The 26,567-nt window shown below is 39.0% G+C and overlaps 1 protein-coding gene and 2 long non-coding RNA genes across 4 annotated transcripts; 2 read left to right on the forward strand and 1 right to left on the reverse strand.

Moving 5' to 3' along the window:
* Positions 1 to 171: 171 nt before the first annotated feature.
* Positions 172 to 3,052, forward strand: LOC118927734 (uncharacterized). Its single transcript, XR_005030944.1, has 3 exons — positions 172 to 336; positions 414 to 500; positions 2,757 to 3,052. It is a non-coding gene; the product is annotated as an uncharacterized LOC118927734 (long non-coding RNA).
* LOC118927735 (uncharacterized) lies at positions 2,081 to 4,374 on the reverse strand. 2 transcript variants are annotated; one of them, XM_057494038.1, is made up of 3 exons: positions 3,817 to 4,374; positions 2,997 to 3,053; positions 2,081 to 2,400 (listed from the first exon to the last, which is right to left on the reverse strand). In XM_057494038.1, exons 1-2 carry the CDS (start codon positions 4,372 to 4,374, stop codon positions 3,018 to 3,020), a joined length of 594 nt encoding a protein of 197 aa, XP_057350021.1. In that variant the 3' UTR covers positions 2,081 to 2,400; positions 2,997 to 3,017. The 2 variants fall into 2 exon arrangements, with proteins under 2 accessions (XP_057350021.1, XP_057350020.1); XM_057494037.1 differs by lacking the exon at positions 2,997 to 3,053.
* On the forward strand, positions 4,329 to 25,352 carry LOC118927733 (uncharacterized). Its single transcript, XR_008994372.1, has 4 exons — positions 4,329 to 4,468; positions 6,564 to 6,631; positions 9,851 to 9,973; positions 25,161 to 25,352. It is a non-coding gene; the product is annotated as an uncharacterized LOC118927733 (long non-coding RNA).
* Positions 25,353 to 26,567: the final 1,215 nt, after the last annotated feature.

A 26,567-nucleotide genomic window follows, 5' to 3' on the forward strand; every position in this document is an offset into this window, starting at 1 on the left:
CTGTTAAGATGCCAAATCGTATAGCATAACTTGACCAGTGGTTCTTCACTAGGAGTGTGTTACGTGTGCTGTGGTTTAAAAATACAGATGCCAGTACCATACTTGCATTGACCAAATAAATTTCTGAGGTTGAGCCTGGAATTGTGTATTTTTTAAACTCCACAGGTGATTCAGAAGTGCACCATGAATAACAACCACTGGATTAAAATATATGTGGAACATAATGATATGTTAATTATGCAGAGTAAAAAAGAATTGGTTGATTTGGGCTGGGATTTTTAAAGATGGCTTCATAGAAGAGATGTGATTTGAATGAAGGTCAGATACCGACAGAAGGTAGGTAAAACAGAACTTTTTTGCTTTTTAGCTCAAAATAAAATCTTACCTTTAAAGTTTTTTTTCCTGCATTCCAGATTCCTGTTGGATTGATCTGCAATTAATAATAAAACTGCTGACAATAAATACCTGGAAATGTTCAGATACCTTCTACTGTATCTATGGTATGTCTCCATGAAACTCAAGTCTTATTTGAAAGCTTGTGTATTATGATAGATTAACATTAGTTACCTGCAACAAAGAATTTTGATCACAATTAGTAAATGCAATTTAGACTGCAAACTGCCAAGGATAGGATCTGTATTTTATTAAAATTTGGATTCTTAGATCTTTAGCATAGGAATTGGCATCTAGAATATGCATAACACGTACTTGTTTGTTGAATGAATGAGACATTTGGACTTACTTGGTTTATTTATTGTGGGGCAGATTTCAGTGGTCTCCCTTTGAAGGGTCAAGTATTTTATCTATGATGGTTTGGGTTTATTTGTTTCTTGGCCCAGAAGCAATGAGTTGGCAAAGACTTTCAAGAGTTGGTAGCTTATAAGAGCACATTTTTAGGGTTTTTTTTTCTTTCCCAACAAATAAAACTGAAGGGAAAGAAAACATGGAAAAGGCAAAGGAGTCACAAGCCTTGTAACGGGTGGGAGGTTCTCCTTCCAGGGGTGCCCGGGTGGGAGGTTCTCCCTCCAGGGGTGTGTCCAGAGCAGCAGGCTCAACCCCTCTTCTCAGACCAGCCTCCCCACAGGGAGGAAAACGAAGTCTCCAAAGCTGGAGGTGGGAAGGAGCAGGCCTTCCCAAGCTTCCCCAACCTCCTTCCACTGACCCGGTTTTTTACAGAACAGGGCTATTTGGCCCGTGTTTTGATTTGGATGGTTAACAGAGTTTTAAAAGACATGACTGCCAAGAAGTCTTGCTACATCTCCCCAGTACCAATCAAGGCAAGCTTCCTCAGCATTTTGTTGTAGTGGAAAAAAATGTCAGCAGATAAATTCCTCTAGTGGAATTTTATAGTGCTGTGTAAACAGTTTCATAAGGGGAAATAATCGGAAGAAAAAAGAATACAGAGAATACACAGAAAACAAAACAGATGTGCAAAGTGTATGGGGGGATGACCACAGAAATCTTCAGATGTATTATTCTGTGTTTGGGAGAATAAAAGAGAAAGTGGAAGGTACCGTATAGTGTTTGTGAACATTATTTATAGACCATTTTTAGTGTGAGACAGCTGTGATAACAAAGACAGACATTTATTTTGGCATTAGAGAAGGGGAAGGTAGGACCCAGAAGAGGTTGCTGGGGCAGAAGCAACAGTTAGAGTAATGGAAGCCTGTGAGCTCAGCCTTGGGGCAGCTCTAGGGAAGGCCCAGTGGTCTGTCACCACTGTTTCCGGTTCAGTTAACATGGCTCTTGGCAAGAGGGACTACACAATGACTACTTAGAAGACTACTGAATGAACTCTTGAGGTGACTACATTCTTTAACAGACACATGGAATTCCTACTTGGACCCAAACCCAAGACCTCCAAATTGCTAACTGGAATCTTAGTATTGGCTGGGAAATAACCTAAGGGACTCTGGTTGGGAAGTGTCTGGTACCTGGCTCAAGGCATATCTACCGGCCATCGTATGAGCTGCTGCCCTTCTGTGACCTCCCCTCTCTTTCCCCTGATGCGTGACCACCTCAGCCAGGTGAGCCTGGCTACCGTCAGCAAAAAACACACCAAAATGAACAGGGGTACTCTATTCTTCATAAACAGTGATTGAGCATGAACATATCTAAGATAGTTTAATTCACACTGAGTTTCATATGCAGCTGAAAACAAAACTAATTTGGGTTTTTGGAATATTTCAAGAGTGGGTCATCGCATCCACAGCATACGTATCATCTTGAATGCAAGAGTGATGTGCTGGCCCCACAAGCTCACAAGATCCATACGCATGCATCTCTTCTCAACAAAGCATTCATGGCTTTCGTTTTGTGGCTTGAAGTGGACTCCAGTGGGGACTATTTATACCACGGAAATTGACAGATGCTACATCTTAGTCCAGTCCCTTCAGGTTGCTATATTAAAAAGAAAAAAAAATACAGACTGGGTGGCTTGTTAACAAAAGAAGTGTATGTCAGGCTACAAGTCTGAGATAAGGGGCCAGAATGATTGGGGAGGGCCCTCTCCCCCGCCGCAGACCTCCCCGTGTCCTCACACGGTGGAAGGGTGAGGGAGCTCTGTGGAATCTATTATAAGGACAGTGATCCCATTCATGAGGTCTCCGCCTTCGGGACCCGGTCACCTCCCAAAGTCCCCACCTACTAACACCATCACCTGGGCCCAGGGCTTCCAGTGTGTGAATTTAGGGGGAACACACACACATTCAGACCAGAGCGTGGTACAAACAAGGGCTTCTTTTGTTCTTTTGCAGAGAGCTGGTGAGCCAGTTTACCAGTGCACCAAGTTACATGCACCTTAGAAGAGACCCAATGAAAATGTAAGTCTCTGTAATTAAGATCATTGCTTCCTGGGTAAATATTAAAGAAGACACTGCTTAAGAGAGATGGTATTTTATTAGACTGATTAGGCTCAAATCTCTTAGTGGCTGTCAGTTAACCTTCCTCTCTCCCTTAGTCTCCCTGTCCTTAAAATAGAGTATAATAATACTTACGTCACTATATTATTCTGATGATTAAATGAGTTCCTTCATGTGATACGCTTGAAAAACCTGGCAAAGGGAAGGTGCTCAATTAAGTATTTTCTATTACTAGCAACAGGAGATGAGACTATATGGGTTTTTTCTTTTTTTTTACAGTCTTCTCCTAAAAGACTGCCTGATTTCAGTGTTATTTTACTTGTTGAGTTTTTACGTCTTCTAGAAGCCCATACTCAACTTCCACAAGTTCTGTGAAGATCCATTAAATGAAAGCACATCAAATCACTTTGAAATGCATAACGCACTATGTAAATGAAAGGTGGAATAATTATGTTAAAGGCATCATCTTGAATTTTGTTTATACTGCATCTTTGAAATGAGCATCAGATTTTTCTCTAGGCAGTTACTGCTCCTACAGAAACAAACACAGATGGTGCCCAAACCTCCTACTGAATAGTTTTAGGCAATGGCATTTATCAAAATACTGCAGGTCACTAAATGTACAAAGACTCAAAACACACCCCACATCTCAGGGTCAGGCCAGCATAGAAATTTAGGCAAATAAGCCTTTGTTTGATAATGCAAGGATTTCCTGATTTGTAGAATGCACAGGCACAACAAACAGAAAATCTGACATGTAGGCTAAATTTTACAAAATAGGATATTAAAATGTATTTTCTTTTAGAGAAAAACAATAGGTTTGTCCATTCTGATGAGCGTTTCCAGCCAAATTAAAACTGATTCTGGGGGCGTGCATGCAGATGTTCCCGTTTTACGCTGACCTGGCCACACAAAGCAGAGAAAGAAGGGAAACATTTAAAGTGAATTTTCTTACACTCAAACCTTGTAAGAATCCTGTCTTTGGAATGCAGGCCTCCGTTTTCAGCAAGATATCCTGTGACTGTAACCTGTGCCGGTTCTGTAATCTAACTCTCTGAAGCCAGGCTTTGCCCTTGGGTCCATTCGTTGCCCTACTCTGGCTCCATAGGGAGAGGAAATCCTGACCCCTGAGGCTTCCCCTCCCCAAAGCTGCATCAGTTGCCTTACAGCTGGCTTCCCCCCCTCCCCCGTGGAGGTTTGGGAGGAGCACTGGCAGAAGACGTGAGATGAGGTCAAAGAAGGAGCCGGGCATGCATTTCTCCCAACTTGCAGTTTGCCTCCTGCGCCGTGCCAGGCAGCAGCTCCGCCTCTTCCGTGCTCCACCTCCGAACCCCGAGGGCTGCCACGGTTCCGGGGCTCCCCTGGTTCCCCAAGGCTCCCGGGCTATAGCAGCTCCTCTCTGTCCTCGGGGCCCTCCAGTCTGGGGTTGGGTATAGTTTGCTCCTGTTGCTAAATCTGGGATGCCTAGCTTCTCTTTCCTCGCCCGTGCTCTGCTGTGATCAATGCCCTGCATTGGAGTCCTCCCTTTAGGTATTCCAGGTGAATTCTGGATTGACCTTAAATGACCCAAGATCCAACACAGGCCACCTGCACAACTGGATTCGTAGGTAAGTAACGCTGTTGGAAGGGCCATTCCTCTGTCCTCATCATGCGCTCTCAGAGGTCCTTCCGGAGCCCAAACTCCTGCAACTGCGGTTCCCTTCGCAGCTGTTCCATCTAGTTAAATGATGATTCTTCACGGAGCCTGCTCTGTGCCGTGTCCCTGAGATGAAGGCAGAAAAAAAAAGCATTTTTCTTTGTTTCTACTGACGCTAGTGTCACAAGACTCTCAGCCTTTACACTTGGTTGTTAGCCAAGCGTGACCCCTTCTGCAGGCCACACCCCTCAAATCCTTACAAGTGGTGGTCTGTCCAATGTGAATACTCTTCCTAGAAGTCAATGGACGACAGCAGATGATCTGTTCCCTAGATGATTCCCACATATGTGAATGACACGATTGGAATAGGGATCTGTGAGCTGTTACCATTCTAAAATTCTATCCCTGTTTTCTTTCCAAGGTAGGAAATTTGGGCCACAAAACAACTCCATATTTTAAAACCGGGTTACGGCATTTCACTTAGTGCTATAAATACACTCTTAAACCAAAAATATAAAACTAGGGTTGTACATCCCATGCAATTGTTAAACTTACTTTGGACTTCGAACATGGAAACACACATTGATGCTGAGTTTCAAACAATAATATTTTATAAATGCTTATCACATGTTTCCTGCTCTCTAACCCACTGCAGTTAGTTACCCATGGTGCTCGCCCTTCCTGAAATGATCCTCTTTTTCCTTCTGTTTTTTTTTTTTTGTTAGGTTATGAATCAATCAAATAACCTTCTCTCCAGGAGCGTTCTCTGAACTTCTCTACTCTTTATCTAGATGCCACCACTTGTCCCCTGTCCATGCCCCCGTACCGCACAGTTGAAATAGGTCTCTCTCTGTCTCACGTTATCCTTGAAGCTCCAAAAGGAAAGAACTAGGTTTCATCTTTGCAGTCCTGGAGCTCCGTAACTACCTTGGCACAGAGGAATCGTTCAAAATACATTTGTTGAACTGTTTCTAAAAACACTCTGAAAGTGCCAAGGCCTCTCTTGATGAACAAAAAATGATATTAGAATTATGGAATGTAGGGTTTGTTTTGGTTTTGTTTTTCTTTTTGTACTGGGGATATTTTACTAACACACATGTAACATACACTGGTTAATTCACAAAATGTCTAGTCTTTGTGCCCCTCACATAGAAGTACTTGTATTTTGTTGAACAACATTGATAAATAGGAAAACAGCCACACAAGAGGAGCAGTGAGACTTCAACGGGTTGAGCACAAAGCTCCTTAAATCTTCATTTTGTGTTTGTTCTCCTTCATTAGAAGTTGCATCCTCTTTCTGGGTTGGTCTTCCTAAATAGAAGCCCTTATTTGTAATGTCCATGCAAATAGATTCCCACTGCCTCCACCAACAATTAAGTAAATGCCCGTGTCTTTCTCACTTCCTTCGAAAAGGATGCACTCACCCATGCTGTTTATTCCATGTACCGTGGCTCTCTTTGCACATTTCAGTCCATTGCCTCCAGTGTCATTTCTCACGCATCTGTTTATTCTACCCAATTAGACACAAGAGTTTTGCAGTGAGAGGTCCTTTTTCTTTTATATCTCCTCACAGCATGTTCACTACAGAGTTTTGTGAGCTAAATGTCCTCCGGATTTCACCAATGTCTGTGTTAGGATTGTTAGTGTCAGCAAATGAACATATCGGTGTACTCACTCTGGTTGGACCCGGGGATATTTGGTCGCACACACAGGACACGCTCTGTGGGGCTCCATTCTTCTGGACCAGAGAGTCCGCGGGGCATTAGGGGCATGAAGGGGGGACTCAGTGTGGCCCTTCTGGTAGTTCCCACCACTGACAATTACTGATTGTCCATTTCTTTCATAACACTGGGGTATTTTCTAACTATGAACATATCCTGGAAAGTATATGTAAAATAAGCACATAAAATAAATAAGGAAGTCCAATTTATGCAAATATGTAAAATATGCTGTAGATATAAAGTATATGCTTGTAGATGTATAAATAATATATACAAAAATCACTCATATGTGTAAGCCGACATGTATGTGTGTCTTATGTTTCCATTTTCTATTTTCCTCCACAGATTTTCTTCTCCACAGTGGGCTTTGCCACTTAACCCCCAAGCCTCGCACAGAGCCTGGCCAACAGGAGGTATGCAGAAAAATCAGTGGAATCAGTGTGAGTGATTGAAGCTAGGAGAGCTAAGAATTATTTCTAATCTTCATCCCATCAAACCTTAAGTTTTCCTGACCAAAGAGTGAAGAGAGGAGAAACAGAGAAAGGAAGGAGTCAGTGCTCTTCTCTGCACTCCAGACTTTCATAATTAATAATGCCTCCTTCCCAGTCTGTTCTTACCCTGAGCGGCCAGGAAGACACGAAGGGCTCTGCTCACCACGCTTGGTGCGACGTGCTCATCAAAACTATAAACGCTTTAGTAACAGGTTAATGATTTCCAAATAGTGTGGCGGAAAACTAACTGGGCATTCCTACATTTAGTGTGGCAACCTTCTCTTTTTTCTCCATGAACACAATCCTGATATCTTTAGAATACATCCTCTGTGTACAATTCTGTGTACATTCCCTTCTCCTCAATAAAAATTCTGATCACTGAAAAGAAAGGCTAGAACTTAATTAGAGGAGTAGACAGTGGTGTGTGAGGGCTGACAGCAGGCTGCCTGGTTCCAGTCCCAACTCCACGGTCTTCTGTCATATCACCTTGCTTTGCTTCCATTTCCTCCAGTGGAGATGGTAATACCTGAGTTAGTACCTGACTCACAGGGCTTCTTAGTGGAGTCAATGAGTTAAAACACATAAAGCCCTTTGACTAATGCCTGGTGTATAATAAATGTTCACTTTATCATATTCTTATTCTTTGTATTTCTATTTTTGCCACCATCTCCAAATCAAGGCAGGTTTACTTCTAATACAGAATGTAAAATTCCGTTAAGACTGAGCAAAGGAAAAAGCAGTGAATGCACACTTAGTGTGAAAGCAGTACTTAGTGTGAAAGGGGAAGCATCAGAAATGGAAAAGGCATGGTAGAAAGTCAGAATTCTAAGATTTTGTTATGCCCTCTTGCTAAAGAGTTTTTCATTAATTCTTACTTCTGACAGAAGGTTTTCTTTCCTATACCTTTTAAATACCTAATGATGAAGACTGCTCCTTTTTTATCTTCCTTGGCCTAAAAAAATTGGTGAATTGCTGTTTACAATCTACTTTTTAATAATCTCCAGCCTTGCTAGGGAAAACAAGTGACTTAACTCAGGGATTTTCAAGACTGTTCATTGTAAACAGCAATTCGCCAATTTTTTTAGGCCAAGGAAGATACATATTCCCCACAGTTATGTAATTCCTTTGCCTCATCAAGAAAGGTATAAATTTTCTGTATGGTTTAACTGCATAACATAATATGATAACACTGTTAGCCTTAAAAAAAAGAGAAAAAACCTTCCTCACCTGCACATTTGCCTGCCTATTTGCTCTGTATGAGTGTATATGTTTCATTAGCAAGTCTTTATTTAGTTTCTATTATGTGCTAGGCACTACATGAGAGGCTAGGTAAAAAAAACAAACACCACAAACCAAAAGAGAGGTGAACAAGACAAAGTCTGTTTTCATGAAGCCTGCAGTCTACAGAGGGTTTGAAACAATAAACAAAACGCATAATATCACAATCATGAATTGAGATAGCTGTCATGCCAGAAATAAATACAAAGTTTGGGACAGAGTAAGGAAGGTGGTTGGTGGGGAGGGGGGTGGCTACGTTAGGCCAGGTATAGAAGGCCTCTGAGGAAGTGACATTTAAGCAACACCTGAGGGGGGAAAAAGGAAACAGCCTCTCCCGCTGCTGGGATAGGAGCACCTTCCATGCAGAACAAACAGCAGCTCAGAGGTCGTGGCATGGAAAAGAGTATGTGCCAGGCAGGCACTGGGTCCGTAACTGGACCCTGGTGAGCAGGGAGGGAGGGGAGTGGTGGGAGAGGAGCTTGGAGGAGCAGGTGTTGGTCACGTCACACAGGGTTTTCTGACTTAGATATTCTCCATCTGGAGTCAGACACTTGCAAGGTAGCTAAACAAGGGGCTGCCACATCATGATCTCTGTTTCAGGAGACAACCCTGGTTGCTCTATGGAGACCTTGTGGAAAGGAAATGTGAGTCAAATAAGAAGACAACCTAGCAGAGTATGAGCGATCGAAGTGAGATCTGCAGCTTTGCACACTGGCAGTGGCAGCACAGAGACTCGGATGTGAGAGATGCTTAGGAGGCAGAGATGACAAAATGTGGTGATGGCTTGGACTGGAAAGGGAGGAACCACGTATGACTCTGAGATCTGTGCCTCAAACACTGCATGCTGGTTCCATTTACTGAGAAAGTTGGACTGGCGAGGCACCAGGCGTTCTGTCTTAATCGGGTTACTTTCATGATGTTTATATGACCCCCCCATGGAGATGTTAAATAAGCATTTGATGTAAAGCTGTTACATAAATGAGCCAAAGATGGCCTCTGTGTATTGGCCCCTAGGTCATTTATTTCTTCACTACAGGCTGAGACCCATGACCTCAAAAGCCCACCAGGGATAAAATCAAATTTTTATACCTCCATTTATTTTTAAAATAGACCAAACAAGCAGATTTTTTTAGCCATTTAGAGCAGGCCTGTGTTGCATAGTCCTGCAAAAGTTTCACCCCACATCTGTTAGCAGTAAGGCCTGAACCGTAGACCCCCAGCCAGTGCTGCCCCTCTGAACTCTCTGACCCAGAGACCACCTGCCGTGCTGCTGAGCGCTGCCTCCACACGGAAGTCCCCTCTGGTGCCTCTCTCCCAGGGGTCCCTTGCCCCTGCCCTTCCGGGCAGCAGCCTGGCCTTGCGGGACTGTCCCTGTGAACTTGTCAAAGCAACTCCCAGAAAGGTGTGTGTGCGCTACTGCCACCTTGTGGTCGGATCTTTTTCCTTAATCGGCAGAAAAATCCTTGGAACCCCCTGCAGAGACCTGCCCTCAGATGTCTAGCTGGAAATGACTAGCGTAGGGCTGGCATTAAGGCCAGCAGAACCAAAGACACCACTTCAGGAGGAAGGTGTAGCCATAAGACAGGAGGACCTGGGAATAAATCTGAGCTCTAGGAAGGAGGAGAAACATGTCAATATGACCAACTGGTTGATGCCCACTCATATGTTATTCTACCACTCGGGCCAGACACTGGCTCCTCGAGGACAGACCCTGTCCCCTCCCCTGCGGAGCCCAGCTGTGTTAGAATGACTGCTCTCTTACCTGTCCTTGTGGTGTTTCTATATTATTGCAATACCACATATTATTGGAAGTATCTGGTTATTATGGGTCTGTCTCCACATGCGTCCATCTGCGAATTCCAGGAACCTGCCACCGCACCTGACATGACATGAAGTGCTATGTGAAGATTTTCTGAGTGGCTGACAGAACCATGAATGAATGGCACGATCTAACTGTCAGCAGGAGCACAGAAAAGGGGAGTGCTGGTAAGGTGCTGACAGAGGACTCCGAGTGGCTGGGGAACATCAGGAAAGCTTTTGTTTTCATGATGATAGTATTACCATCCATTTCTCTTTCTCCATCTGAAGTTAGATTCTCCTCTTACCCTAGATAAAAACACTAAGATATTGGACTCTAATGTTTTGTGCCATGGGTACTATATGTACAGATAATGGAATAATGTGAACATATTTCAAGTAATTGGGAAGTTCCACAGAAACGCAACATGGCATAATACCAAAGGTCATTTTAAAGTATATCTTACAATATTATATTAATTTGGTTTTGCTTCTTTACTGTACAAGAAACTTAAACTTTTTTAAAAATGGCATTTTAAGTCAAGTTGTGTAAGATGTGAATCTGAATCACCTCTGAGGCAATTTTCTCTTCTTAATTAGAATCCCTTTTTGTGATTTCAGTATTGTTATCTTTTGATACACATTTCAGGGAGCAAGGCCGGCCTAAGAATATTAGGGATGTGTTAGATGATTGATTCCATATTTTTTTTAACTTAAATACATATTCATGATTCACAATTTGGTCTTTGAAAACAAGAAAATAACTAATATTAGAGTAGCCTATAACCTCTACATCAAAACATTTAATGACCAAGAATAAGTATTCATAAGTACTTCCTTGCAAAAAATAATAGAGAAATGCATAAAAGAACTTGGAGGCTAATTAAGTAATATAAACATATATCCACAAAAGGTCTATAGATATATGGTGGTAAAAATATCCTCTGCTTCCTTAACTATGAAACAAAATCAGCTGTTTCATTATTCATGAAAGCTTTACAATGTAAAAGATAAATAACCGGCAACTTTTCAGATATTGATCATGAGAAGCATCCTGATTTCAAAATTTCAAAATTTAATGCGTCTTGCAACTGATTTTTAAAAACCCAGTGTGTTGCTGATAACTGAACTGAATTCATTTCTATGGAAGAGAAGAATCGTTAACAAATTTTTAGGATTCTGCATTTATGTTATGTAATTATCTATGATTATATATAACTGCAGATAATTACATATTAACTTACATAAACACATGTCTTATTCACTTACTGATACCTGTGTGTGAAAATACTGACTGAGGTTGGTCCCTCCTTTGGTATGAAACAAGTAAAATTATAGACCTATGTATGAAAATTCCACACACCAATTTATTATTGTTACTGTGAGTAAGTATGTTTTCATAATGTTTTACCATTTACAGAATGCTTTCAAAATCATTTCTCAGTGATGTTATCCTTAGATCCATAACAGGAGAGATTATAAAGACAATAGATGTTGCACATTTAAATACATACTGGATGTATTCATTTCTACTTGTTCTTTCCTGATGAAAGTTAGATACAAAAGAGTCCAGGTACCCAGTAAATCTTTCTGGTTATATAAGTGAAGTGTATTTTTCTGAAAGGTGAAGGTGGTGTATGGTTGCCAAAGAACCTCAGGGAATTTTCTGAACATATACACAAGCCAAAATACGAAGGCTATCTTCTTCACAACTTTATGAGTTCATGAGACCATAATAACCTTCTAACGAATGGACAGATCAATAATATGTATTGAGGCATATCTCTATAGTTCCCAAGTGCTATACATTTGCCTACCAAAAATAATGCCTATATAATTTTCTTTGTTTTCTTATGTAATAAATTATCCTTTAGAAGTGAGAAAGAGTTCATGTATTTCTTTAAACCCAGAGAAAGCAACACAGAAGAAAAAAGGGAGCTGTTTTTTCAGGGATAGACACATACTATGCATATTAAGGCCCCGCCTCCTTCTCTAGGTCTGGACAGGCCCAAAACACAAGTAAGGCATTTGCTGCTCTAGAAAATTTAGTGTTCATTGTAGGAAAAAATACCTCCGTTTATATGCTTATTTACATAACATTCCTGTGCCTGGAAACCACCCAAAGGAAAGATCGCCACTGTGTGAAAATGTGAATGTTTCCTGGCTGGCCGACAGGAATTGTTCAAGATCATGTCATTCCTGGGTGACCGAACACGGTTCTAAGCACTGCATGGCCTGACTCCTTTAATCCTCTCAACAACCTTATGAAGAGGTTTGATGCCATCTCTGTTTTACAGACAAGACTGAGACTGGGGCTAGAGAGATCAAATAACTTTCCATGATCATACACCTTGCAATTGTTAAACTGAGTAAAAACACAGGAAACCATTGGAGGCACAAACGCGTGTGTGTTTATTGGAAAGAAGGTGAGGGATGCTACCACCACCACAGCCCACTTCCGTGGAAATTGGGGTGGGGGTATCAAAAGTTACATAAAGAAAAGAAGGGTGATCCATTATCAGATGAACTGGAAACATAGTTAACCATTTTTCTGACAAAGGTATCTAAACCTTAATCTATTGTTCTCCCTCGGTCTCCAGGAAGGCATGTAGTTTCCCAACACATCTGACCACCGATCTCCCTTCTGCCGCCTTGCACGTACATTAGCATATTATGGGGACAGCATTCCAGAAAACGCTTTGGAAAAATACTAACCTGGCATATCCTAATGTTATTCATCACCTACGCCAAAGTGCAACAGACCACTCAAAGCATCACTATTTTCCTTCATGAAAATGTTCCTGTTGTCCTCATCTCCAGAAGAAACGTCTTTTACCACATTTTGAAATTTCTGATAGGCAGCAGTAGTTAGTTGACATGTATAGGCTGTAACTAGGGAATTTAAAGACATACATACATGTACATGTATGTGTTTATGTATACATACCAGAACACACACACACACATACACACATGCACATACACACACACCAGAATTTACCCATTCAAATGAGCTCTCTGTTAAGCGGCCACCATGGGAAGCCAGGCACCACCCAGATAATGTGTTTAAATTCCTATTTGAAGTTGGTTTTAAAGAACTTCATTTTCAGCATCCTCCTGAGGGTCTCGTCTTTTCAGGATTGAGGAGTTTCTGGAAGGAACCAAAACTATTTGGAGCAAATTGAAATTGAGAATATCAAGTAATGAAGTTGATTTTCTTGTGAGACTTAGAAATTGGTTCTGAGAACAATTACAAAAGTGAATTAGAATACATATGTTAGACTATATGGCATTTTTAAATAAGCACATTGATGACATGCCTACCTTGGGGAAGTAAATGCAATATGTTAATCTTAAATGAGAGGATGTATATTAAATGCCTTCAAGCAAATTAAATATGTGAAATTCTTGGGTATAAAACAATAGGTAACAGAGGAAATAATGAAAATTAAAAAGTGAGTGTCCCGACTCACAGGTAAAAACAACAAATAAAAAACTTCACTGCGAATAATAAAAAAGAAGCTTCTATTATTCAAGTAGGGGAAGGAAAGTGTCTTCTGCTTGAGTCTGTGTCTTTGTTGGTCTCTTGAGGTATTCTCTTAGTTATATTTGTTAAACTCTAAGTCTTTCCAGACACGCTTAATAGAAAAGTGACCAGGTTTGACTTCAAGCAAACCTGGATTTCAATCATACAAACGTGTACAGACAAGTGACCTAATCTCTCCAAGTCTCAGTTTCCTCATCTAGGAAGTTACTGAATTGAGAGGATTAAATGCAACAATACAAAGAAAGCACTTAACCTAATGCCTGGCACAGCCCTCATACTGATGATCATTTACTTGATAACTAGAATTTAAACATCATAATGTTTTACATTTGTGAAAGTAGTGCTCTACTTTGATCTCTGTCTTTGCATAGAACTTTTATTATTACTTCTTCCAGCCCTTTAAGAAATGTTTAGTAACATCCTTAGCAGAGACCATTGTGACAGAAACTGGGGACACAAAGATGAAAGAGATATGATGTATTCTCAAAAGCTTACGGTTGATTGGAGAGGTGAAGCTCACATCATATTGAGAGGAAAATATCCTCAGGAAAATACATTTCCTCATGAAGAGCTGTTGAACCTTAGACAGGAAGAGGCTGATGCTGATAGGGATCAGGAAAGACTTTAGGCAAAGAAGAACTGGAGGGGTCTCAAGTGGAAATGAATGGAATAGAGATGCCTTAAATAACAGGAAAGTAAACAACCGAGGAATGGAGACCCACAAGTACAGGATATTTTCAAGCAAGTGTAATTGGTTCTGTTGGTCTATATTTTCAAGTCTTTAAAAGAGTCACACTTAGAATGCAGACTTCAAACAGATTTGTGAGGCCTGAAATGCTGAGTGAACAAAAAATGGACTTCATTAGATAGGAAATGGTGAGCCATTGAAAGCTTTTGACATGAGAGTTCTGTGGTTAAGTGTGGTAAGTGCCATATTCTTCAAAACCAAACCTGGTAGCACCTGAGAGTGTGTGAGGGAGAGGAGAAGTTGGGAGCAGAAAGACCGGCAGGAAAGCCTTTGCAGTAACCCACAGGAAGGTGGAGGTGCACCTCCACACGGAAGGAGGGGCATAAGGGTGGTTGAAAGCTGGGAGGGTCAAGGACTTCTTTGGAAGTTATGTTTCTTTATCAAGGACAAGAACATAACTTAAATTTTATGATTTGGGAAAGTGGTTTTGGGTAAGATTATGGAAACAACCAAGGTTAGAGGCTTGAACCATCACCCAGAGAGTCATAAAGAGGAGCAACAAAGAAGGAAAGGAAGGAATGAATGTGAGAGAGAGACTTGCCAACAGCTATGTCTAGCATAAATCACAAGTATGTGTTTTCTGTCTTTGCCATCTTTCTTTAGCATTTGCTGCTTGGTCATGTCTACAGTCTCTGTATCAACTTACCTGATCCTGGAATATCTCTTCAAAGGAAAGTTTTCTTCACATTGTTTTCTTCCATGGCATTGAAGATGAGTGGATTCAGGTCAGCTAGCAAAGAAAAAAAAAATTCTTTGCTTTTTAAAAAGCTGTTGGTCATTCTCATGATAAAAGAGTCAGTAATTTAGGGTCAGTGGCTGGCTATTGTATTGACACTAACCTCCCTCAAGCCAGACAGTTATGAATAATAAAAATGGGTCCTTAGGGAAGGGTAAAAAGCCAGACTCACTGAGCACCACTAGTCTTCTGTGACATGCAAGAGACCAGGACATTGTACAACTAATGTAATGTTTTCACATGTTGAATTGGTTCTTAAGTGTTGGGTTAAACACTGTAAAATGGAAATGTATTCAAGTTACTAGTGTCTCTTATACTTAATGCTTAAATGACTGAAAGATTACTCTCCTACTGTAAGGATGACTGAAAGGTTTTTCTCCTATAGCACTTTATGTATATTTGAACTTATATGGAAATGTTTGAACTTACACTGAAGAGGTACAGTATAATGAAAACTGTCCTTCTTCAGTAATAATCAATATTTTGCCAAATGTTGCCAACTTTTTAATTACCTCACTTTTTTTATTATTGGAATTTTGGGGGAGGGATTTTTAAATCAAATATCAAACGTCATTTGTAAATTATTCAGTACGTATTTCTACCTGGTGAGAATTATATTTGACATAATGAGCATGCTTTTGTCATACCAGAGATCCTGTATATCATCTAGTACGCATTCCATATATGATTTTCTCCAATTGTGTCAAAGATGCTCCTTTAGAGTTAGTTGGTTCAACTCAGTACCCAAAGGAGGTCCACACATTGTTTTTTGTTATTTTGTCTGTAACAGTCCTCCCTTCACATTTTCTTGACATCTGTTTATTGGATAAATAAATTTCACTCCATATTTTATAACCAGGTTACCTACTATTTTCTACCTATAAAGCAAAATGATATTTCAGTCAACATGTATTCAGCTACTGCATAATGAACAATTACTATGTATAGGACAGTGTACTGGTGCTGAATGTGATTCAAAGATCTCTGTAAATTATGGTCCCTACAACAAGGACTTTATAATCTGAAGGAAAACTTAAAAAAATAATGCATAAATACAGTGACATGTCAGAAGTTAATTACATCAGATAAGATGCTGTAGTTTAAAGGCAGAGGCATGGTTTAGAAGATGAAGGGAGTGTGTTCAGAGAAGTTGGCATGTGACACAGCTGGTTTAGAGTGAAGAACAATTCAAGAGGCAGTTGGGTTTTAAAAGGAGTAAAAGAGAAGATTTTGATTGAAAAAAGAAAAAAGATAAACCTTAGAGGTGAAGGAAGTAAAAGATACAATCAAGGAATTATAAATTAAACAACTCAGCTGAGGCAGAATATTTGGGAGAGAGATACAGATAAGTGGAGGGAAGATTTGGGATGTTGTTGAATTATAGGCTAAATAGCTTGAATTTGTCCTCCAGAGCGGGGAGCCATGAGCTCCATTCATTTTCTAAATACTGGAGACTGTTGGACATGATGTAAACACAGATATTCCACTAGTAAGCAAAATGCATCAGCTCATTGCATTAAAAAAAACCTTTAAAAATGGTTTATGTATTCCAATAGCAATCATTTTCAAATATTTATAGCAAGTTGGCAAGATAATTTAATGTTTTATCTTGCCCAACAGTTATATGCCCTACTTAAAGGAACACAAACAAATTGAAACTGATTTCACTAACATGCACTACCAGCAACTTCCTAAGACAGGGATTAATTGTGGCAGAGTCTAAAACAATAATAGCAACTCAACAAGTCTACCATAGGAGAACGAGAAGACAATTCTCTTAAAGATAACTATGCTAGCCCCGCAAACCTCAGACTCCCCACATTTCATCCTACTGTGAAAATACATAGAAGTTTGTAATTTTTTTTGCCTACCAATAACAAATATATATTGATCCATAAATTCTCTTTATCAGCATAATGGTAACTTAATTGATTCTCATCGTTAGAAGACCCCCACATGATAGCTGAATTACCAAAGCCTTCAAAGGAAAATGATACACATTGACTTAATATAGCATGATTGGTAAGGATTTTCTTCTTGCATGCTTTCTCTTTAACAAAGAGTGATCCAGGTATTACGTATTGTACAAATGTTTATATTTTTGAGTGCCCACAGATAATGGAGTTTGTGTTAGATGTTTGAGGGAATAAAATTGTATGTAATATATGGCCCTGGTATTCCAGAGACTTATATTCTAGAGGCTTATGTTCTAGTGTGAATTATTAAATATTACATATAGAGGTACAGCATTGAAATAGAGGCATCAAATTGGGTTAAGCCAGGGTTTTTCAATACCAGCACTTGGTTCAGTTCATTCTTAGTGTTGTGGACCCATCCTACATATTATATAGAATGTTTAGCAGCATCCCTGACCTCTACCTCCTAAATTCCAAAGGAACCTTCTCAGTTGTGACAGCCAAAAATATTTACAGATATTAACAAGTGTCCCCTGCAGACTACGTGAAATATCACTCAAAGTTTTGAACCACTATATTAGATGGAAAGTCCTATGTGCATTTTGCTAATGAAGATAACTTCTGATTGGGGAAATAAGGAAAGTCAGTAGAAGGGAGGGTAGCTGATATGAGTCAGCCAAGAGGAGGAGAGCATTTCAGGAGCAGAAGGTCATAAGAAAGTGGCAAACCTGGAGATGGAAAACCAAGTGGGTAAGTATAAAATACTTTCACGAGTCACATAGCGTTTGGCGTTCAGGAGGCAGTTAGTAGAGAAAAACTAATACAGTAAAAAGCCATCAAATTAGGGAGGTCTGTGAATATAAAGACAATGTTTTTTATTTTGTAGGGATGTCATTTGAACATAGAAGTAAAATGAATAAATCATCTTGGAAATGTTAATATGGCAGTTCTGGGTAGAATGATTTGGGCGAAAGAGAGTCCATTTTGGGTCTGGGGCTCAGTTAAGGACATAATGTGGTGTAAGTTGGAGAAGGCATCTGAGGGAGACATATTTCCCATCATGGGATGGAAAGGAACTAGCGAGGAAGCAAACTCCATAACTTGCTTCTGTATTTGATCTTGAAAACTGTTGTTGAAAATTTTTTCTCATAATGGAGTTGACACTTCATGATACAGCTGACTGGCAGATGTGCCCAGGTTCTCTGGGACTCCACGAAGTAGAAGGTTCATGAAAGTTCTGATGCTGCAGAGTTGTGAAGATAAATATGATAGTATTCTCGAAAATAACCCTCCAGTGGCATAGAAACAGTGAATCCAGGCATTTAAATAATTTTGTTGAAGAAAAGTAATCAGTTTAAATTATTCCAAGGCCTGGCACAGAAAAAGCATTCATTACTTGTTTGCTGAATGAAAATCTCTAAAATTAGTATTTATCCACAGTAGGGTTCTTATCATACAAGCAGGCTTCTGATAGTCTCATCTCTCTCATGCCTTTTGAGAGTTTTGATCTAAGGTTATTTTCATGTGCTCATTTGCAACATGAAATATTAGGACAAGACATAATTGAATGTCATGTGATATGCAACTATAATACTGGAACCTCTGAAGACCCCACCTAAGGTTAAAATATGTACTTAGTAAATTGATTCTTGACTAGTAAGTACACTGCTCATTTTCTCTGAAAAGATGACCTGTCTCTAACAGTAACCTGTCATGGACAGAGAGTATAGTATTAAAAATAGGGAGAAAAGGCATAAACGCGAAGCCACACCACCCCTGCCAGGAAAGTTAGTGCTCGTAATCTCTGGCCATGAAGCTGGCTGCCTGGGAGGACTTGGACTGGCACCTGATAACCCAGAAAGAGCTGAGAGAACAGATGGCACTATCAACCTTTTCTCTATCCAATAATGTTTTTACATCATGGGAACAGGAAGACACATTGAAAATATTAACCTGTGGTGTGATTTGGAAGAAGATCCTCAGGTAATCTGGATAAACTCTAGACCAGTTGAACAGAAAAGCATAAATCCAGTAGTTCTCAAACTTGGGCATGCATCACAATGGACTGGAGGGCTTGTTAAACACACCACCAGAACTGGCACAAGAACAGACCCATAGACCAATGGAACAGACTAGAGAGCCCTGATATAAACCCAACCATATATGGTCAATTACTATATGATAAAGGAGCCATGGACATACAATGGGGAAATGACAGCCTCTTCAACAGCTGGTGTTGGCAAAACTGGACAGCTACATGCAAGAGAATGAAACTGGACCATTGTCTAACCCCATACACAAAAGTAAACTTGAAATGGATTAAAGACTTGAATGTAAGTCATGAAACCATAAAACTCTTAGAAGACAACATAGGCAAACATCTCCTGAATATAAGCATGAGCAACTTCTTCCTGAACCCATCTCCTCGAGAAAGGGAAACAAAAGAAAAACTGAACTCATGGGACTACATCAAACTAAAAAGTTTTTGTACGGCAAAGGACATCATCAACAAAACAAAAAGGCATCCTACAGTAAGGGAGGATATATTTGTAAATGACATATCCGACAAGGGGTTAACATCCAAAATATATAAAGAACTCACACACCTCAGCACCCAAAAAGCAAATAACCCAATTAACAAATGGGCAGAGGATATGAAGAGACGGTTCTTCAAAGAAGAAATCCAGATGGCCAACAGACACATGAAAAGATGCTCCACATCACTAATCATCAGGGAAATGCAAATTAAAACCACAGTGAGATATCACCTCACACCAGTAAGGATGGCCAGCATCGAAAAGACTAAGAACAACAAATGCTGGCAAGAATGTGGAGCAAGGGGAACCCTCCTACACTGCTGATGGGAATGTAAGCTAGTTCAACCATTGTGGAAAGCAGTATGGAGGTTCCTCAAAAAACTCAAAATAGAAATACCATTTGACTCCGGAATTCCACTCCTTGGAATACACCCAAAGAATATAACTTCTCAGATTCAAAAAGACAGATGCACCCCTATGTTCATCGCAGCACTTTCTACAATAGCTAAGATATGGAAGTAACCTAAGTGTCCATCAGTAGATGAATGGATAAAGAAGATGTGGTGCATATATATATAATGGAATATTATTCAGCCATAAGAAAGAAACAAATCCTACCATTTACAACAAAATGGATGGAGCTGGAGGACATTAAGCTCAGTGAAATAAGCCAGGTAGAGAAAGACAAATGCCAAATGATTTCCCTCATTTGTGGAGTATAACAATGAGGCAAAACTGAAGGAACAAAATGGTATCAGACTCAAGAGACTCCAAGAATGAACTAGTGGTTACCAAAGGGGAGGGGTGTGGGAGGGCAGGTGGGGAGGGAGGAGAAGGGGACTGAGGGGTATTATGTTTAGGACACATGGTGTGGGGGATCACGGGAAGACAGTGTATCACAGAGAAGGGACATAGTGGATCTCTGGCAACTTGCTGCACTGATGGACAGTGACTGCACTGGGGTATGCGTGGGCACTTGATAATATGGGTAAATGTAGTAACCACATTGTTTTTTCATGTGAAACCTTCATAAGAGTGTATATCGATCATACCTTAATAAAAAATTTTTTTTAAAAATAGGGAGGAAAGGAAGCAGTTCCCAGTACATCACCACCACCTCTTCATCCCCATATTTTCTTCCATTCTCACCTAGTGCACCTCTGACTTAGATCTAACAAAGACAAATGTTCTGAAATACAGAGACCTGCTATTCTTTTTTTTGCCAATGGGCTCATATATTTATTTTAGAAATTCTTAAATTTTAAAGATTATGACATCAAAAAATAAAAATGCACATTTTGAAAAATATAGACCCAGTGAAGTCATAAGAGATGAACTGGATAGGAAGAAATGAGAGCTTCAGGAAGTTGATGGAAAAAATTTAATCTCAGGCACAAGAATTTTGATTTTGTTAAATAAGCAAACTCAAGTTTCATAAGCAGGGAATTAAATATTGGTGGAAATTCAAGAGAGGGTTTATTTTTTCCCCTGGCAGCTAGATATATAATAGATAATAATTGGAGGAAACTTGAATAAGTGAGGCGAGTTAAGAGGCTGATGCAATAATCCAGATGTTGTTCATTTATCAAAAGCAATTTATAAGTAGCCACAGTATTAGTGGCACTTTATTAGATACAAATTAATGCTTACTTGAACTAGGGCAGTGAATACAGAAATGGAAATGATCCTACTGAATATTAATAAAATGATTAAACCAGCTCAGTGCCCATTTTTTCTTGAGGCCTTTATTCCTCCATTTACCAGATTTTACATACTTGAAACGGATCTACAGTCTGGGGATGCTTTCCTAAAATAAATTGCATTAAGAATCATGGACAGAATTTTGCTAATAGTTACCTATCAACTGCTTGTCAGTCTGCACCATGACATCTTTTTCTGAGTTGGGCAGCACCAAGTTGTAAAGATGAGAAGGAGAAAGACGGCAGGGAGCTCTAAAACCCCCACCAGGCTTTCTCAAAGGCTCTGTTTCTGTCAGTCACCAGAGAATTGAAATCCATCCCCATCCTACAAGAATGCTTTTAGTGAGTTGTGAGTGTGTTCATTAAAATAAATGAATGAACCAAATGGCCACCATTATTGATCATTTCTGCCCTTGTGCCTTTGGCCTGGCAGTGGTTTCAAGGGCCTCAAAAGCTATTTCCAATTTTATGTCTTAATTTGATCTGCAGCATCGTGCATGCGACTCACTTTAGTCACATCCGATCTGTTCCATCAGGCCATTGGGAGTGATTGTTAATGAATAAAGGAACTGGATTTGAAAGCCTTTTTTAATCCTTCTGTATAATTTAAAGTTTATATTGGACTAGATAAAAAGATTGTTAGTAAACTCAGTTTTAGTCCCACTTCTGACTTTGGCTTAAAGCATGGATCTAAAAAAAATCTGAAAGACCCAAGAAATCTAAAAATGTGGTTGAGAAGTGAAATCTCTCAGTCATTCCCGTATCTTATCAACATAATGTCTGCCACTTGGAATTTTTATTTTAAACTAATATTACTAACAAACTGCTTTTTTCATGTTATAAAAATGTTATGTGATATAAATGAGTTTTATGAGGTTACTTTTTGAAAGGATAAGATATTTAAACATAATCAGTAATGATTTTCACCTATTTTAAACACCTAATTAATATAAAAATATCTCAATCTGTATGTTAATATAAAATTTGTTTTTATAAAGAATTGTCCACGGGCTCCATTTTTTGCTTCCTCATTCTTACATTCAGCAAATGATTTTAAATAAATCTCTTATGTGTTAAATGCAGTACAAGGGACTGGGCACATGAGGGTGTCTAAGACTGAGCTCCCAATTTTCAAGGAGTTGACAGCCTAGTAGAAGTGAGACAATTAAACTGTAACATGCAGAAAAACATTAAAAAGTTCTACCGTGGAGATGAGCCCTTAGGACAATATGTAAGTTAGAATAGGAGTTTTATATTGTAATGTTGTTTACTCTTTTTCTAGTATATTTAACATCGTGAACAAAATCTCAAGAAGTTTTATACGAAAATGGCAATGTGAACAAGTGGCTTGTATAGACTATTCAACATCCTCACAGCATCTAAAGGGCTTGAATGGATCTACAGTAACTACTAGTTTCCTTGATATAAATTCATCAAATATTTTCCATATGCTGACATTCCTAGGAAATCCTTTAAAACACCCCCATGTTTTATTTTGGGTGCATCTTTCTGAGTTACAATTCTTAGCTTTTTTCCTCCCTCTTCTCCCAGTTTTCCCCTAAATAAGTAAGTCTAGAAGCAGTTCTTTTCCTGGCTGGTAAATATGATTTATCTGCTTTTGGAAGGAAAAAAAAGAAACACTGAAAAACCTGTGGTGCATTTTCTGCTTCAGTAAATGGGTCACACTTTGTCAAATTCTGAATATATTAAGCTTTTGTGAAGTTCTGTTTTTCTCAAATACTAGGTTGCTGCACTGGATATCAAAGGGTAATTTATTTTGTTCTAAGATAGGGTTTTACTTGGTTCTTTTTTTGTTTTTTTACCTCAAATCATGAATACTTCAAAAAAGATAAGTCAGAGACAAATTAGAATATTTAAAGAAGGAAAATATTAGTTTTCATTTATATTTGTGAAATTGCCTGCTGCCCTTCATACATGGAGATGCTTGTTGAGAACTCAGATCTGTAAGATATCTGCTGTGTTAATTTTCTTATGGCAGTGATAAATTTGAGGTGATCTTCCCTTAGAAAAATGGCCCTGTCAGAAAGTAGCTTCTATCAACAGGGAGGTCAAAATTTGCCATCCTTACAGGAACTGAGCCTAGAGACAGGCTACATATAAACGAGGGTAGAAAATATATATAATCAAGGATACGCCACTCACAATCTCTTGCCTAAATGGTTTTCCTTTGGTCTGAACATTAACTTTTTGGTTCTAAACTATTTTTCAAAATTGTTTATGCTGTAACCTTGTTAGGGTGCACTAATGTCATTCCATTAAACTTGCCAACTAAAATGCTGAAGTGTGATATGTAAGTAGTCTAATTCAAGAAATATTTTTGTTCTAGTACAACAGCTAGTATAACATATGGAATATCGTGAGTGCTCATTAAGTATTTTCTTTTTCCAGTTCTCTGTGAGATTTATCAGATAAATTATTTTGAGTTGGCTTAATTTTCACACTAGGACTATCCTAGGTGTCATGTAATACTTTTTTTTTCCTAAAGATCATTTGGTATTAAAATACTACTTACCAATTGCTAGATATTTTTTAATTTAACTCAGAAATTCTTGACCATACTCACTTATTTCATGCCAGTGTTTTCACAATAGTTATTCCTATTTTCTTTTAGAACCTTTTCATAATGCTGGAGAACCAACAGCAGAACTGAGAAAGGAATGAATGGCATGTCAGTGACACTAATACCCACATCTGGGAACCCACTTTCACCTTTTCTCTGTGTATCTGCTTCCATGTCTCTTTCAAATCTCAGAGTTTCAGAGTCTTTGAACCAGTTATCATTTGGGTACCTTTGTCAATTGATGGCTTTCTTCTCTCACCTAGTTTCAAACAAATGATCATTCCTAAGAAAAAAAAACCTCTGAGACAAATTCAGAATGCAGACTCACATCTGACAATTTGTGCTTTCCCCAAACCATCATCCTAGATTCAGGTCTCCTTTGCCTCATATTTAAGTTGTTGACAAAACAAATTATTAGCTTACCTCTCTGCCTCCTGTTGCCTTTCACTGGATGCCCTGCCAACAGGAAGCCTTAGAAGCATGTCTGCCAAATTCCTGCTCCCCACCGGAAACTTAAATGATCTCCCATTTCTATCAAATCAAGATCCCCCAGCTTGACATCCAAGGCCCAATACTAACTCATCTTTCAATAATACTGATATATTTACTTGTAACAATTCAACAGAGAGCCCTGTGTACAAAGGCCCAAGCACATATCAAATATATTTGATATTTCAACTTGGCTCAGCCCAACTTTTTAGAAAATATTTTCTGACCCCTCCCCCTTGTCCCTAATGTGGGTTAGGTACACCTTCCTTCCCAGAGTACCTCCAGAAAATCCATCAGAGAATGAAGCGTACTCTATTGTCATTTTTTACTTATTTGTCTGTACCCTCCCACTAGGATGCAAAGTTCTTATAGGCAGAAACATGTCTTATTCATCTTCATAGCTCTAATATCTACCAAAGTGTTCCCATGAGAACATTCTCAAAAATGACAGTTGAATGAATGACTTTTCCTGAAACAGACATTGTGTTTCTGATGTCAAAAACTTACTGATGTATGTTTCACTGATATAAAATGTTGTCTTTCCCTCTTTCTCTTTCTTTATCTTTCTCCCACCTCCTAAACTTAGAGCAAATTTAACTCCTTTGGAAATAGATGTTCAACAAAGAAAAAGATGTATGACTTGGGGCTCCCAACACGAAATTTAAAATAATTTGTTTTTAAAATAATATTGCCTCTCACTATGGAGTCCAAAGAGTCACAGAATCAAAAAATCAAACGGGCAGTATATGCAGAATCCTGACATAAGCTTCATCACTCAACTCAGAAGCATGCATCAAACTCCAAGAAGTCGTTCTTTGGGACAGTTTATATCCCCCAATAACAGAACCCCTCTTGGTGACATTATGAAATCTGTTCCCTGCTCACCACTCTCACCACTATCTCCTATCCCCTCTCTTCTCTGGCCCAATGTCCAAGGACCTGTAAAACAGAAAACCCGCTCCATTGGTACCTATTCTACACTTCCTCATTTCAGGCATCATTTCAGAATTTGCTTTGCTCTGTAAGCAAACACCACGCTGTTGCCATAATACAACACTTTAGTGCATGCAAAACATTTCCCAAGAAGTTTTTCTCAATCATGTACCTCTGGTTTGGTTCCAGGTACTTTTCTCCAAAGACAATCCGATTCACCATGGAGGACATGGGAAGGTCCCGTAGTCAGAGCTGGGCTCCTTCACCAGAAAGCAGTCATGCAACTGCTTTTGTTTCACCTTTCATTCCTGGAATCAACTTTGGTCCAAGAATGATCTTCAGTTACCAGACCATATTGTACATCTATAAAATTTGAAAATAAACAGGTGTTTAAAGTATGTGTATGTCTGTCTTTATTTCTACCAGTCTGATTTCTGATCAGTTCAATATAATGCTTAACAACTTATTCAAGAGGCAGGAATAAGAAAGTAAAATAACTGAACTTTTTAATCACCATCTCATTTTATTATATATATATATATATATGCACACACCATTATATCAGCACCTAGCTTTGCCATCCCTTTGGGTTGACAGAAATTAATTTTAAAATTTCCTACTGAGTGTTTTCGAATGTGTATTGACCCACAAACCTGTAAGTGGTTGAAAGTACTATTTGAGAGAAACCGTTAACTCTGGTGTAAGAATATGGAACCACTACGAGATTATATTTGACAAAGCAGGATCTGTAAAAATGTATTTTCATTGACAGTAAGTAAAAATAATGTGGAATCTTACAAGGGAAATTTGAAATTTGTATATAATACTTTTCAGAGAAGTAAGTTTTCACTATACCCTTTATCTATATTTCCAAACACATTCATCTTTATTCACAGATTAGATGTGCTGTACTTTGAAATTCAGCTTTGAAACAACCTAGTTTTTCAGTACTATTTATCGATCAGTCTCAGACATATAAACCTCTTTAAAATAAATGTGGACCTAATACCCCAGAACCCATTTGTTTCTAAAAAGTTTAGCAAACCCCTGCAGTCACTTCTAGGATTTGATTTTTTTTTTTAAGGTTGTATTTTCTCACAAAAAGGCCATTTTTTTCCAAGGCATGCTTTTATTAAATGAATGCTGAATTGCGAATTCTTCTTGATTAGTGAAAATAGAGTCTTGTTCTTCTTTGCCACAAAATAAGAAACTTAAAAAATGCCAGCATTTAGTCTTCAATTATATATAGGCGCACAGATAGTGTAATAAAATATGCCAAATTAAGGATTGCAAAGTAGCCTAAAAACATTGCTTAAATAATATTTGGGGCATGTTTCCTTCCCTGTTTGGAAACAGAGCCACCCTGTTAGGCTTGTAAGTGTATTTTTTGCTTGGTTCCATGGTGGAAAATGTAGGCCTCTCTTGACTTTGGGGAAGCAGGTAAGAAAAGTTTGGATTAGAACAAATAAATGAAAGATCACACATGCCCTATTGAATGACAGCAAATGAGTATCAGTTTCTCTATAATTCCAGCTATAAGCAGAACAGTCCAGGCAATATTACCTCTAAAATTTCAAAGATACTTAATTATTGGGT

Source organism: Manis pentadactyla, chromosome 16 (assembly GCF_030020395.1).
Source record: "Manis pentadactyla isolate mManPen7 chromosome 16, mManPen7.hap1, whole genome shotgun sequence".
In the NCBI taxonomy this organism is placed as follows: Eukaryota; Metazoa; Chordata; class Mammalia; order Pholidota; family Manidae; genus Manis; species Manis pentadactyla.